The sequence below is a fragment of the Castanea sativa genome, chromosome 2 (assembly GCF_040712315.1).
Source record: "Castanea sativa cultivar Marrone di Chiusa Pesio chromosome 2, ASM4071231v1".
Lineage (NCBI taxonomy): Eukaryota > Viridiplantae > Streptophyta > Magnoliopsida > Fagales > Fagaceae > Castanea > Castanea sativa.
Window position 1 is genome coordinate 20,781,920 of NC_134014.1, and position 16,365 is coordinate 20,798,284.

Consider the following 16,365-nt stretch of genomic DNA (forward strand, 5'->3'; position numbering starts at 1 on the left):
GGACGACTACCTGATCGTCTCTGGGAACTGGCACGACGGCCTCCACTGCCCAGTTGAGTGGGGAGATCCAGGTGCGACACCTTAGGATTAACCTCCCCACCTAACAACTTCCTTTAACACACACAAGAATGCGTATTCATATTTACTCAAGCTTATTACATATCTGTGTGAATCTGACCAGGCTTGTTTGTTTTGACGTCTCTTTTGCAGATAAACAACACGTGCGCCCTCGTTTGAGTCATTGTAACGTCACAGACCTAAACCGAGTACTGCGCTCCGAGGTGTTCATTAGTGAAGACCTACAACTTAGGGCCGCCCATCTGATCTTAGGGTACGAGCCTATCTCCTCGGACTTCCAGGAGATAGAAAACGCCATAATCGCAGGTGACCGAAGACGGAGGAGAATAAACGTAGCCCGGCCCAACTTTTTGGACGACCGCGATCTCCCCGACGCCCCTCACACCGTGTTGCACAACCAGCCCATAGCGGCAGTTCCTCTCGCCATACATTCTCAGGGCATTGCCATCCCGGAGGAGCGAGTGTCCTCTTCCAACACTTTGGACGAGGAGATAGAACAATTCCAGTTCGAGGGATCTCCACGTCCCCGCGGAAACCCATTTGTTATCCTCTCCGACGAGGAGGAAGAAGAAGAAGCCGAGGCCTCAGGGATTGAAGGTCTAGTGATAACGCGTCCAGACGATAGTTCAATCGAAGAAGAAATGGACACGCTTAAGGATCTCATGTCCGACAGAGGTGCCCGGGTGGCAAAGAAGAGCGCAAGGGGGTCCCAAGCTCCTCCTGCCTTGCCACCACCTCCTCCTCCTCCAGCCGACACTAAGCCTCCCACCGACGATCCTAAGAAGAAGAGAAAGGTGGACGCCGAGGTGGCTGGTGGGGAGAAGGCAAAGAAAATAAAGCAGCAACCATCGCTGGCCCAGCAGCAAAAGCCAAACAAAGGCAAAGGGCGCGCCCGCTCGGTTGAGAGTGGGGAGATTAGAGATGTGGCTGAGGTGCGACGAGCGCCAAACGTCTGGTCTCCTGACTTGAGACTGGACGGCGCGCCCATTCCCTGCCACTCCAGCATCAGAGCGGTGCAACAAGGCCATGCCCACCACGTAGCCGAGGTGCTGGAGCGGTCTCTTCTGCTGCCCAAGGACATGGAGTCTTTGGAGAAGATGGGCCATCCGCAGCTATTCCTCTCGTTAAAAAGGGGTTTAGCTCTGGTAAGCTCCAATTATACCCTTTTACTTTCTTCATTTATTTATAAGCATTTCATTGCATTTAACCTTCTTAACCCTTTTTCAGTCCATCCAAGAAGTTTTTGCGGCCGAGAAGTTCGTGGAGGACTCTTGAAAGCGTGCCGGGATGGAGCAGGAGTTGAGGCAAGAAGCAGAGAAGTCTCTGGGCCAGGCTCTGGCAGAGAAAGGAAGGCTCACTTCACAGCTGGCCGATCTGAAGAGAGAGAGAGACGGCGACAAGGCCAGCCTGAAGACAATGGAGAGTCAGGTGGAGGCGCAGCGTAAGCTCCTCCGTCAAAAGGAGGATGAGGTTGCCCAAATCCAACAAGCACGCTCCGACCTTGAAAAGGAGCTTGCGCTGGCTAAAGAGGAAGCTCAAGCCCACAAGCGCGCCATGGATGCCGCGAAGAAGGCCAGCTACCAGGAGGGGGTCATCAAAACCCAAGAAGAGCTGACAGAAGCTTTCGCGGCTTTGTGCCGTATACTGCCAGCAAGTCTGGGGGGAGGCCATGAATATGGCAGGGGTTCCTCAAGTTTCCGAACTGAGGAAGCCCGAAAATATTTGGCTTCCCTTAGACATTCAAGAAATTGAAGACCATCCTGTCCCTGCCTCCCCTGCTCTTGCTCCAGTGGTACAAGAGCTTGTTCCTACTCCTACAGAACCTGAAGGTTCCCATAAAGAGGAGGACAAGCGTGATGCTGCCGAGAAGGAGGAATCCCCAAGCATGGAGCCCCTCATGCCTTCAACGGACAAAGGAAAACAAGCCTCATCAACCTTTGAAATGGAGTTGAAGAGTACTGAGGCTGGCAGCAGCTCCCATCAAGCTCCCCTTCCCTAGCTTAGGGCCTAGTCTAGGAACTTTTGTATTCCCCTTCTTTGTATACGTTTAATGAAAAACATTTTATTCAGCCTCCATTATTGTTGCCTTTACTTTACTTTATTTTCTTTATGTTTGCCATGAAAGTTTGTAACTACACGCAATTACAGGGAATGTCACTCTATCATGCAAACCATCATGACTTCAAAAATTATCATATAACTTTAGATATTAAAAAGTGTCACCGTGCAAATAGCTCACATAAAGGTCAAACTTTTATAATCTGAGCAGATTTGACACCCAAAAATAAAGAACCAAAGATCCGATTTTAACAAATGTAGAAATAATAATTTCCTTAACATGTGCGATAAGGGCAAGGATACCAACAAGATTTGTGATCCGAAGACTATACTTGGACAAGTTCTTGTTTGGTTATTGATAGTCATAACTTCAAACGTTAAATTTCCCAAAGTAGGAGGTCCGAGGACCCGGCATAACTTAGGTTCTGTTTAACAAATGATAAGATATCAATTTCCACAAGGTTTGTGGTCCGAGGACTGCACTTAACCAAGTTTCTGTTTGATTCTTAAAGATAGTAACTTCAAATGTTAATTTTCCCAAAGTAGGAGGTCCGAGGACCCGGCATAACTGAGGTTCTGTTTAACAAATGATAAGATATCAATTCCACAAGGTTTGTGGTCCGAGGACTGCACTTAACCAAGTTTCTGTTTGATTCTTAAAGATAGTAACTTCAAATGTTAATTTTCCCAAAGTAGGAGGTCCGAGGACCCGGCATAACTGAGGTTCTGTTTAACAAATGATAAGATATCAATTTCCACAAGGTTTGTGGTCCGAAGACTGCACTTAACCAAGTTTCTGTTTGATTCTTAAAGATAGTAACTTCAAATGTTAATTTTCCCAAAGTAGGAGGTCCGAGGACCCGGCATAACTGAGGTTGTTTAACAAATGATAAGATATCAATTTCCACAAGTTTTGTGGTCTGAGGACTGCACTTAACCAAGATTCGTTTTGATAATTAAAGATAGTAACTTCAAATGTTAATTTTCCCAAAGTAGGAGGTCCGAGGACCCGGCATAACTGAGGTTCTGTTTAACAAATGATAAGATATCAATTTCCACAAGGTTTGTGGTCCGAGAACTGCACTTAACCAAGTTTCTGTTTGATTCTTAAAGATAGTAACTTCAAATGTTAATTTTCCCAAAGTAGGAGGTCCGAGGACCCGGCATAACTGAGGTTCTGTTTAACAAATGATAAGATATCAATTTCCACAAGGTTTGTGGTCCGAGGACTGCACTTAACCAAGTTTCTGTTTGATTCTTAAAGATAGTAACTTCAAATGTTAATTTTCCCAAAGTAGGAGGTCCGAGGACTCGGCATAACTGAGGTTCTGTTTAACAAATGATAAGATATCAATTTCCACAAGGTTTGTGGTCCGAGGACTGCACTTAACCAAGTTTCTGTTTGATTCTTAAAGATAGTAACTTCAAAGAACAGAGCTATTCATAACTTTGAAATATTAACTGACCAAAGCACATTTCATTAATAATAATACCTTCTAAGATTATTTACATTCCATGGACGTGGTACAATTCTTTCGTCTAGGTCAGCTAGCCTATACGACCCTATGCCTGCTATTGAAACAATGCGATAGGGGCCTTCCCAGTTGGGTCCCAACTTACCCCAAGCTGGATTCTTAGAAGTGCCTACAACTTTCCTTAGTACAAGATCACCTGGCGCGAGCGATCTCAGCTTCACGTGGGCATCATACCCCTGTTTTAGCTTCTGTTGATAATAAGCCATTTGGACCATAGCTTCCTCACGCCGTTCCTCAAGTAAATCAAGATCTTTTTCTAGGAGTCCCTTATTATTCTCTGGGCTAAAAGAACTCGTCTTTAGAGTAGGAAAACCAGATTCCAGTGGTATCACCGCCTCAGCTCCATAAGTCATTGAGAATGGCGTTTCTCCAGTGGACCTGCGCGGTGTGGTCCGATACGTCCACAGAACATGAGGGAGCTCTTCTACCCATCTACCTTTCGCATCGTCCAACCTCTTCTTGAGCCCGTTGACTATGACCTTGTTAACGGCCTCAGCTTGTCCATTTCCTTGAGGATAAACTGGGGTGGAATATCTATTTATGATACCCATGTCACCACAATACTTCCTAAAAGCCTTACTATCGAACTAGACACCATTGTCTGAGATGAGTGTGTGTGGTATTCCGAATCTAGTGACGATGTTTTTCTAGACGAACTTCTTGGAGTCAATATCTCTAATATTTGCCAAGGGCTCGGCCTCAACCCACTTGGTGAAATAGTCTGTTCCCACGAGAAGCCATCTTTTGTTACCTATTGCCCTTGGGAATGGCCCAACTATGTCTAGTCCCCACTGTGCGAAGGGCCAAGGACTGGAAAGGGGGTTAAGAACTCCTCCAGGTTGGTGAATATTAGGGGCGAACCTCTGACACTGATCGCATTTCCTGGCATAGTCTTGAGCCTCCCTTTGCATATTGGGCCACCAATAACCCTGAGTTAGAGCTCTGTGGGCTAAGGATCTTCCCCCGGTGTGGCTGCCACAAATCCCTTCATGCAGTTCTTCCAAAAGCCCTTCCGTTGAGTCAGGGTGTACACACAACAAGTACGGTCCTGAAAAGGATCGTTTGTACAGTTTATGGTCCTCGGACAACCAGAAACGCGGCGCCTTTCGGCGTATCCTATCTGCCTCAGATTTGTCTTCAGGAAGGACATCATTCCTAAGAAAAGATATGACCGGGTCAATCCAACTAGGTCCAGGCCTTATTAGATGGATGCGAGGTGCGCCGGCAATGACAACAGAGGGTTTTAGTAAATCTTCAACGAGGATAACCCTAGGTAAACCTTGAGCCGAGGTAGTTGCCAGCGTGGCTAAGGAATCTGCATGGGTGTTTCCGCTCCGAGAGGTATGGGTTAAGGCGAAGGAATCAAACTCAGTTTGCTGGCATTTGATCTGGGCCACATATTCCTGCATTCTGGGGTCTCTAGCCTCCATGGTCCCCATGACCTGGCCGACCACCAGTTGAGAGTCCGAGAAGACATGGACTTCCTTACCACCCATCTTACATACCATCTGCATGCCTGCCAAGACTGCTTCATACTCGGCCTCATTGTTAGTAGCCGAGAAGGCCAATCTTAAAGATTTTTCAAAGACAATTCCTTCAGGGGACATTAGAACGAGTCCAATACCAGACCCTCTCTGATTAGCAGCCCCATCCACATACACTTCCCAAATCGGAGACACCGCAGCTGTGATTGCCCCAACTGATTTTTCACCCATGTGGGCCTCTTTCAGAGTTTCTTCCAGCAATGGCTCGGCAAATTCCGCCACCAGGTCAGCGAGGACCTGGCCTTTCACCGAGGTGCGAGGCTTATATTTAACATCAAAAGCCCCCAGGATGGTCCCCCACTTTGCTATCCTTCCTGAGTAGTCGGCGCTACGCAGCACTGCCTTGAGGGGCAATTGAGTCAGAACAACCACCGTGTGAGACTGAAAATAATGGGGAAGCTTTCGCGTGGCATGAACCACGGCCAGGAGCGCTTTCTCTAAAGGTTGATAACGCACTTCGACATCACCTAAAGACTTACTAACATAATATACCGGTCTTTGCACCCCGTCATCATCTCTTATCAGGACCAGGCTGACCGCATGGATGGCCACTGCCAGATAAGCAAACAAAATCTCATGTGCCTCCGGACGAGACAGAATGGGTGACCGAGAAAGATATTGCTTGAGCCGTTGAAAAGCTAACTCACAGTCCTCGGTCCATTGAAACCCTTTCCACTTATTCAACAGTTGGAAGAAAGGGCGACACCGGTCAGCGGACCGAGATATGAATCTATTCAAGGCAGCAATCATTCCCGTTAACTTCTGGATTTCTTTTGGGTTCCGAGGAGACTGCAAATCCTGAATAGCCTTGACCTGCACCGGATTTACCTCTATGCCTCTATGAGTAATCATATATCCCAAGAACTTTCCAGACCCCACGCCGAAAGAGCACTTTGAGGCGTTGAGGCGCAACTTGTACTTTCTCAGTATTTGAAAAGTGTCGGCCAAATCTTTCACGTGCGAGGGTATTGTTTTGCTTTTCACCACCATATCGTCAACATATACCTCAATGGTTTTCCCCATCTGCTGTTCGAACATTCTGGTCATCATTCTTTGATAGGTAGCCCCAGCATTCTTTAAGCCAAATGGCATGACCTTATAATGATAATTCCCCGTCGGTGTAATGAAGGCAGTTTTCTCCTGGTCCTCTAATGCTAAGGGAATCTGATGGTAACCCTGGAAGGCGTCCAAAAAACTCATTCGAGGATGTCCGACAGTGGCATCCACCAGTTGATCAATACGTGGCATTGGGAACGAATCTTTAGGACAGGCCTTGTTCAGATCAGTGAAGTCCACGCATACCCTCCACGTTCCATTCTTCTTTTTGACGACAACCGTATGGGCCAACCACTCGGGGTAGAAAACCTCTTTGATAGCACCGGCCCTTTTAAGTTTGAGAACCTCTTCCTTCACAGCCTCGGAATGTTCCCTAGAAGATCGCCGAGGCGGCTGCCTTCTAGGAATGATAGCTGGATTGACATTTAAGTGATGAAAAATGAAGCTCGGATCAACGCCTGGAGCTTCATAAGGATCCCACGCAAAAACATCAACATTGTCCTTCAAGAATCCTAACAATTCCATCTTCTCATGGTGTGGCAAAAGTACACCGACTTGGAAGAACCTCTCTGGGTCATCGGCTACTGGAAACTTCTCCAACTCCTCACAATATGTCTCCTCCCCTGTCGCCATCCCAGATGAACCGGGAGCAGTTAATTGCTATAAACCTTTAGTGATCAGGGCCGAAGATTCGGCCTCCGTCTGATGCAGAACAGCAGCCGATATGCACTGCCTGGCCACCGATTGGCTGCCGAGGACCTCTTCAACACATTCTCCTGAGAGAAATTTAACTTTAACATGCAAGGTAGAGGAGACAGCTCCAAGAGCGTGCAGCCATGGCCTGGCAAGGATGGCTGTATACGGAGAGTACGCGTCAACCACAATAAAGTCCACCTCAACCATTTCTGAGCCGGATTGAACGGGCAAAAGAATCTGTCCCTTCGGCACAACGGCTCTCCCTTCAAAACTTATGAGCGGCGAATCATAAGGAGTAAGATCTTCCAACCTTAACCTTAACCCCTTGAATAGATTAGGGTACATGATATCTGCACCGCTGCCCTGGTCTATCATCACCCTTCTCACATCATAGTTCCCTATCCTGAGGGTGACCACAAGAGCATCATCATGGGGCTGAATAGTCCCTACCTTATCCTCCTCGGAGAAACCTAGGATGGGCAAGGTGCCCTTCAACCTCTTCGGCCTGCTACCCACATCCTCGGCTTGAGGATGGGAAACCGCCATCACTCTAGTGGGACCTGAGCCGGTTCTACCAGGTGCGGCGAAGATAACATTAATTGTTCCTAATGCAGGCCGAGATGAATTGTTCCTCTGGTTGTTTGAAACAGGTTGACTACCCTGCCCGCTAGGGTGGCACAGGTGCTGCTTCAGCTTTCCCTCACTGACAAGCTGCTCCAAGTGGTTCCAGAGGGTCCGGCAATTCTCAGTAGTGTGGCCCACATCCTGATGGTACTGACAAAAGGAATTTTGATTTCTTTTCGCAGGGTCCCCTGCCATCTTGCTGGGCCATCTGAAGAAGGGCTCTTTACGAACTTTCTCTAGTAACTGATGCACCGATTCTCGGAACACAGTATTTACAGCCTGAGGTGCTGCCGAGCCGGATTTCCCGAAATAATCCCTCCTCGGCTTGTTGTTGTGATATCTATCCGACCTGAAATCCCTTCTCTCTTGCGGGATAACCTTCTCCTTTCCCTTGCCCTGCTGCTGGTCTTCCTCTACCCTTTTGTAATCATCAATACGATCCATAAGGCGACGTACGCTGCGGACGGGCCTTTTCGTCAAAGACTTTCTTAGGTCGTGGTCAGTAGGAAGACCTACCTTAAAGATATTAAGCGCCACCTCATCAAAATCACCATCTATTTCGTTAAACATTTCCCAGTATCGGTCGGAGTATGCTTTCAGCGTCTCCCCTTCCTTCATGGCCATGGATAGCAGCGAGTCCAATGGCCGAGGGACTCTGCTACACGTAATAAACCGCGAAGCGAATGCCCTAGTTAACTCCCCGAATAAGCCTACAGACCCCGATTTGAGACCGTTAAACCATCTCATAGCCACAGGTCCCAAGCTGAAGGGGAAAACGTTGCACATCAGAGTCTCGTTATGAGAGTGCATTGCCATCCTTTGGTTGAAGTGACTCACGTGCTCCACCGGATCAGTCCGGCCATTGTAGATGGTAAAGGTGGGCTGGGTGAACCTCCTGGGGAGCCTCCCCCTCTCAATCCTCCGTGAGAACGGAGATTTAGAGAGTTGGTGCAACGCCCTACTCATAGTATCGTTGCCTAAGCCCCTAGAACGAAGCTTCTTACGTCTATGGGTTGGCTGGTCGTCCACCTCACCGGAGGACGTTGCACTGGTAGGGGAGTGCGACCTCGAGCTGTAGCCACCTCCCCTATCCTTCTCCAAGGAAGAATTAGACGAGGATGGTGAAAACTTACGTTTAGCACGGCGCAACTTTCTCTTCAAACGATTGATTTCCTCCTGCATGGATTTAGAACCCTCCTCGTGGGTGGTGATACCCCCGCCATGAGTATGGCTAGCACCGGGGTATTCTGTATGGACACTCCCTTCACGATCCCTTCGACGTTCAAGACGTTCGAAATGATCTTCCGGTTGTGATCCCTGTGACTCTGCATGGTGAGAGCCTAAGCCTGCCATAATGTTCCTACCTCTTCTAGACTAGATTTCCCACAGACGGCACCAATTGTAAGCGCACAATTGCACCTGGCCCCAAGAACAGTTACGGGCTCAGGCCCAATGAGCCTTAAACAATATGAATTTGTAGAGTGTGGGCTTGAAACCCAGGTTAGAAGTGACTAAGGATCAAATGACAAGTCAAAGATTGCTAACACTTGAAAACAACAAGGAATATTGTAAATCGACCTCCTCGGACGTAAGCCGAGAGTTGTTCTTATATTATCTCCTTCCCTTTTTATTCTTTTATTACAAAAAAGTCCGTCCCTTTTTTGTTCTAGGTTGCTCCTTAAATACTCTTCTTTTTGATACTTTGTACACGTGTTGCCCTAACTCCCCCTTAGGCTAGATATTTCTTTTCTCAGTGCCTTTGAATAGTAACCAGAAGTTTCCCTTCCACTGTTCAGGTGTCACTTCCCCATTAATGCGGCCAGGGTGGTAGGTGCAGGGTCTTTAATGTGGAGGTAGCAGCCTTTATCTTTGACATTTCTCCAACATCGGTACTTCTAGGGCATTCAAGGGTTCACCCCTTTTAACCATTGGCCTTAACCGTGTCATCCCCTAATCTCTACTATGAAATCCCGAGTTCTTCGGTGTCCATCCGAGGGTAAGTTCGCCCTCGGCTGGATCCTCGGATCCTCGGCGTATGGACCGACCCATAGTACTAACAAATTCTAAACCCAGGAGCAGGTCGGCCTTCCTTAACACGGCCCAAAAGGCCCACATTCTCATCAGGATCTTTTTGCCCCCCATAATATATATATATATATATATATATTTATATATATATATATATATATATATATATATATATATATATTTTTTTTTTTTCTTTCTTTCTCAACTTCCTTACTTTTCCTTCTTATGGGATTTTCACTCACACTTATAGGTGGGGGCAGGAGGAGTGAAGAGGGGGGCCAATTGCTCTCTTGGCCCACCAAAAATATAAATTTTATACTTAGAGTTTCAAATTTGCCCCCCACCCTCCTAACTCAACCAAAATGCAATTTGATTTTTTTAGTTCTTTTTTTTAATGAATTTTTTAGTTATATTAAGTGATATACTTCTTTTATATTATAGTTATAAGCAATACATATTATCCTTTGTATATGTCAAAATTCATTTGAAAAATTGAAAGATGTCTTTTCCAATTTTATCAATTTCTTTTAAGATTCCAAATCTATAAAAGAAAATGAAGGTAGAGTTAAAAGATAAAAATGGGAAGAAGTTGGGGAGAAGAAACAAAATATTATTGTTACCTTTCAAGAGTGAAATTAAAATATATATGTATGTATATATATACACACACATATATATAAGACTACAAATTCTTTATGTAATAATTAATCTCATTCATTAAAATTGTGTATAAGCAATAAAATTTGGGGATATACTACCTAATAATAAAAATTTACTTTAATTTGTATTGAGGGACAATTTTTTCCACATGCCACATGCCAACCTTATTAGACTTCGCTTGCCCAATCAGCAAAAAATACATTAATGGGTCGCTACAAATTAATTCCTACACCATAAAAGATTTTGGACCTACTTCACTAAAAATTGGGCCGAAAACCCACTATTTCCTCACTAAGCCGAAAGCCCAAAATCCCTTCACTTCACTTCACAAATGGCGAAGTCCAAAATTGGGCAAGCCCATTTTCTCTACTTCACTTCACAAATGGGCAATAAAATTCCCACACTTTTCTTTACTACACTGGACGGCCAAATCGGCCCAATACCACCATTTCTAAAAAAATTTAGGCAGAAACCACTGTTTCGGAACTAATTGGGGATGTACCACTTTTTCCAGTACTCGAGTTTGGCGAACTCGAGTACTGGATTTTACAATTCCCCCGTGGCATGCCAGCGTGGAATATCAATGTTAAAAAAATGTCCCCAAGTACTCGAGTTTTTTAAACTCGAGTACTGGCAAATATAGTACCCGAGATTTTCAAACGCGAGTACTAATCTGGATTCCCACCCTTCTTCCCGGACAATCCAGACTGGTACAAAATTGAATATCCAGATTCGTACTCGAGTTGTAGGAACTCGAGTACCACGATTGGTACCCGAGCTTTTCAAACGCGAGTACTAATCTGGATTCCCACCCTTCTTCCCGGACAATCCAGACTGGTACAAAATTGAATATCCAGATTGGTACTCGAGTTTTAGGAACTCGAGTACCACGATTGGTACCCGAGTTTTTCAAACGCGAGTACTAATCTGGATTCCCATCCATTCTTGCCGGACAATCCAGACTGGTACAAAATTGAATATCCAATTCGTACTCGAGTTGTAGGAACTCGGGTACTAATCGTGGTACTCGAGGCTCTCAGACTCGAGTATAAATCTGGATTGCAATTTTGTGTATTTGACCATTATACTCGAGTTTTGTGGGCTCGGGTATTCTTTAAAGTACTCGATTATTTCATACTCGAGTATGGCGAACTAAAACCAGTTGCACACTCAGTTGCACTCTCACTTCTCACTCAGTTGCACACACTCTCACTCTCCAAACCGAAAACCCATTTCATCGCCGGTGAAACTCGGACTCCCAAACCCGTTTCATCACCGGCGCCGCCGTAGAAACCCCAAACCCAAACCCCTTTCATCACCGGCGCCGCCGTAGAAACCCCAAACCCAAACCGCTTTCATCGCCGGCTACGTTGGTATGTAGGAATTTTTTGATTCATTCTGTTGTTGATATGTAGGAATTTTTTTTATTGCAATGAGCTGTGTTGTGTTTTGGATACTGGTACTGTTTTGTTGCATTTTGATTATTTGGTGGTCATCTGTCAGTATAATGTGTTGTTCTAATAGGAGCAATTTCCGAATCAAAAGTTAGTCATGTATCTCCAATTTGTTTTACTGGTAGATGCTAACATATTGGGGAAATAGTTTTGTTAAGACTATGTTAGCACACACAATAATATTATTCCTGCTGTTTCTGAATTATAGATGTTATACATTTAATTGGCCTAAATTACAATTTCAAATGTGAGTTGGTTTTCTTCCTTTTTGCAAATTATGTCATTTTGCAGTGTATAATTGGTGTCCTGCCCATGCATTAATATGAACTCTTGCCATCTTTCATGATACTTGATTTCCAATGTATGATGCTTATCATATAATTATTGCCAAGTTGAGCAAAATTCTCCTCCAGTGTGCTTGTTGATTTCTAGAAATTTATGCTATTAAATCGAGGGCGGATTTAGTAGTGATTGATTAGCAACCAATAGCAGCCTTCTTAGTCTGCATGGAACATGCTTTTTAGCAAGTAGATATTAAATCTTTAGGATAGGTCGAAATGAATTCCCCAACAAGCATTCCAGCTCCATTTTAGTGGTGCCTCTTTGGTCATATTCTATAATAGAATTCATACCACCAGCATTAGATTAATATGGATAAATTAGGGAATAGCATCACATTTACTCTAAATTGTTATATTCTTGTTTGAGCTTGTAGAAGGTATAATGCCCCCCTGGCTAGTTATGATTAGGCACATCCTGGGGTTATTTGATCATTTGTTTTAATGCTCTGCATTTGTGTTTACGCTTCCCTTTCTATACATATTAGTTGTTAATTTAAATATTAGCCATTATATTTCCTTCTATTATATCTAGGTGTTTGGACTTGGCTGTCCATGCGCACATTTTCACCTTGTTTTAAATATATATATAATAGCCTATTTTAATTCCTTCCGTTATATCTAGCCAATTTCCAACCAACTGTACTATACTCCCCCATCATCCAAACTAGCCATTAAGGAGACGAGGGGGGGGGGGGGGAGGAAGGGGTTTCGTACGGGTTGTGCATAAACACACATGAGAGAGCTGTGATTGGTTGCAGTTTCAAATAGAAAATTCACATTTACCATACTACCTTTACATGGAACAAGTGAAATGCAAGGTCTCTGCTGGACGGAATAGTGATTGTAGAGGTCTATGCCTTCAATTTCAAGGTGAGATGGTTAGCAATATTTTAGCTGGTTGTATAAAGATATACCTTCCTAGTGGTAGGTTGACTTTTAATTGATTTTTTTGGAGAAAAATTCTGTTGACTTCTAGGCATCCCAGCTTAAGAGTTAAGTCTCCCTAGGTTTTAATAGATGTGGGTAAAGTGATATGATGGATATGATAATGCTGTTTATAGGAAGCTTGAGAAAGAAGAAATGGTAGTGTGAATTAATTATCAAAAAAGAAATGGAAATTGTAGTGGGAATTTCCAGGAGAAATGAGTCGTGACACAATGTTCTAGGGGTGGCAAAATCTGTCCTAATAACCTTTTTTTTTTTTCCTTTCTTTCCTTTGTTGATAAAGAAGTAAAAATATTTACCTCTATACAATTATGGAGTTCTAATTTGCAATATAAGATTTTTAGATTGTTAACATTAATGAAAAAGGAGAGCATAATTAATGGTGAGCATATGATTATGCCAGTAGTTTTATGGGTTTTTCCATGGATTTGAAGTAGACACCAGCAATGTAATTTTTAGAACCACATTATTTGAGGGAGAGAGGTAACAGTGGACCATATGACCTGAACTTGGAACTAACATTATGTCTGTTTGGACTTTGGGATAACTTATTATTTTCAGATTTTTGAAATTGGGTTGTTTGAAAGAGGTGTACTTAGAAAAAAGTGAGGTTTAAAAAGAAAAGGCTATACTATGAAAAAATGTTGTTTCAAACCTTTTTGATAAGTCAACATGGGATACCACAAAGGATGGGCGTTACCACTGAACTATTACTTAAACCCCCAAATGGGCACTATTTATTGTGGAATTTTTACATCATCAATCTTATGAAGTTGACTGACTGCCTTTTTTAGACTGAATGCAATTTTGGGAGGAAGTGTTAGAACATTCACATATAGAAATGCCAAAAAAATTGCATCTTATATCATCCAAAACTACTTTATTTATTTTACATTACCACTTAACAATACACCCTAGACTTCATGCTTTATTCTCTTACCACTATATTTAAATGTTATTTTAACAATCTTGTATTTGTTGGGTCATGAACGGATTTGACATTCTTTTCCTCTTTTTGATTTGGTAGTTGTGGAAATATTCCCTATAGAATTATATTAGTTTGTGATTGTGCTATGTTGAATCTTGGATATTGTGAATTTGAAAAACATGAATTGAAAGAACTCACTTATTAGAAAGAACTTATTAGTTTTAAAAATAGAAAGAACACATGAATTGAAAGGCTTAGATTAGAGCCCTTTAAAGAAAATCAATCAAGTGCTTAGGAGAGTTTTTGAGGGAAAAAAAAAAAAGGGAACTTCCCCTTTTAAAGTTCTATAGTTTTTTGTTATCATTTTGATTTAGCTTATGGGTATTTGACTTGTGAGGATGCTAATGGGCCATTAATCACCTTTAATTTATGCCAGGTATGGACCCACATCGAGTAGGACCCTCTATAGGGACTGTCTTGACGAGGCAACCTATGCATCGTTCAAGTTTGCTTTGGGATGCTCCTTTGGCAGGCGAGGTATGCACTTGTGTCATTGTAATCAATATATGTAGTAGAAAGATTTTGGGCATTATGTTTGAAGTGTAATTATTACGTGGTTAGTGAATGTTATTATTAATACTAAGCTGCTTTGTTTGCAGGAAGTGCCAGGTGTTCTGACTTGTCGTCACCGAGATAAAGGTCTGTTTGATGGTGGGTTAGATCCACGGATTGCCACTTACATCACAGATGCGGGGTTAGATGGGCTACTTCGAGTCCCACATATGGACCTTGACCATGCACTGATCACGGCCTTAGTGGAGAGATGGCGGCCAGAGACGCACTCATTCCACTTGCCACACGGTGAGATGACCATCACGCTACAAGACATAGAGGTCATCCTGGGGGTACCTGTACATGGCTTGCCGGTGGTAGGATTTACCCATATGGACAACTGGTGTGACTTTTGCATAGATTTGCTAGGCTTCCTTCCACCGGACAGGCCAGTTGGTACAAAAAAGAACACTGCAGTGTTGGAAGGGCCGAGGATAAGAGCCAAATGGCTGGAGGAGCAGTTTCGCAACCCTCTTCCTGCTGATGCCACTGAGGTATGTGTGCAACAGTATGCTCAGTATTACATACTCCAAATGTTGGGTAGTATACTGTTTATGGACAAATCTGGCGAACGGCTCTCAATCATGTATCTACAATTTTTCAATCCAATCAGCAATGGAAAGAATTATAGTTAGGGTAGTGCAACACTAAGTTGGTTATATAGACACCTCTGTAAGGCATCAGAGAAGACAGCCAAGCAAATTGGTGGTGCACTGCTATTAGTGCAGTTGTGGGCGTGGGCGAGGTTTCCACAAATATGTCCTGTGATGAGGCATCCACACCATGCACTGCCCCCAGGTCCACTTGCTGTCAGGTATGTAGGATCTTCAACTTAGTTATCGTTTTACATTTCCGCATTAATTTCTTTCGCATGGGAATTATGTAAGTAATTAATATGAAGGTTATGTCTGTGTTGTTTGATAGATGGAAAGGGGCTAAGATAACAACTGACCATCCAATGCATGTCCTACGCGCCTATCGTGTGTCGCTTGCTTCGCTCCAGCCAAATCAGGTATCGTGCCTTACAAGTGGGAACCAACCACTTTATGGTTGTTTGTATGGTTGTTTGTAAGATATCGTTACACATATATTGTTAATATGGTTGTTTGCATTTGTTGGATCATTGTAGATTGTCTGGGAGCCATATAGAGATTATTTGGGTTCGCTGCCCGCATATTGTATGGCAGGCCAACACATATGGAGGTCCATCGTGCCACTCATACATTTTTGGGTGATTGAAGGCCATTACCCCGAACGTGTTCTGAGACAGTTTGGGATGAAGCAAGGCGTACCGGACAATGTCGATACTTCAACTGAACTTCACAAGATAACGCTCCAAGGCAAGCAGGAAAAAAATTGGGTTCAAGAACATGCCACTCATATTGCTAGATGGGCAGCGCATGCCACAATTGCTGAATCACCGCCCTTTCATGGGGTAATGAGCTACAATGACGAGTATATGGTGTGGTATCGTTCCATTACTGTTCGGCATATTACAAAAGAGACCTCATACTGGGACACTTTGGTAAGTTTACAAAGATTGTTCTATTATAAATGTACCTTGCTGTGCATAGTTTAGTTCCAAATCCTAACACTACTCTTGTATACTTGTGACAGGTTGAATCACAGTTGAGGATTATGGCGAAGTTCGAACCAGGGTCTGAGTCTACACGGACTGTATGAATGCCTTGCAATCTGTTGAAGAAATCAGTCGATTGACCTTGGACGATGTACGCACTGCGGGCAACGCAAGTGAACCGGCTGTAAGGCGTGGTCGGCAAGCAGGTGGACGTCGAGGGCATGGAG

At 43.8% G+C, this 16,365-nt stretch overlaps 1 protein-coding gene across 1 annotated transcript; it reads left to right on the plus strand.

The window, feature by feature from the left end:
• Positions 1 to 15,517: 15,517 nt before the first annotated feature.
• LOC142625042 (serine/threonine-protein phosphatase 7 long form homolog) lies at positions 15,518 to 16,242 on the plus strand. The gene is made up of 3 exons (XM_075798751.1): positions 15,518 to 15,571; positions 15,689 to 16,084; positions 16,177 to 16,242. Exons 1-3 carry the CDS (start codon positions 15,518 to 15,520, stop codon positions 16,240 to 16,242), a joined length of 516 nt encoding a protein of 171 aa, XP_075654866.1.
• The last annotated feature ends 123 nt before the right edge of the window (positions 16,243 to 16,365 follow it).

Coding starts and splice junctions, on each gene's coding strand:
- LOC142625042 (XM_075798751.1), top strand. CDS start 15,518: ATGCATGTCCTACGCGCCTATCGTGTGTCGCTTGCTTCGCTCCAGCCA. Junction 15,572..15,688: donor CTTCGCTCCAGCCAAATCAG/GTATCGTGCCTT, acceptor GGATCATTGTAG/ATTGTCTGGGAGCCATATAG. Junction 16,085..16,176: donor CCTCATACTGGGACACTTTG/GTAAGTTTACAA, acceptor TACTTGTGACAG/GTTGAATCACAGTTGAGGAT.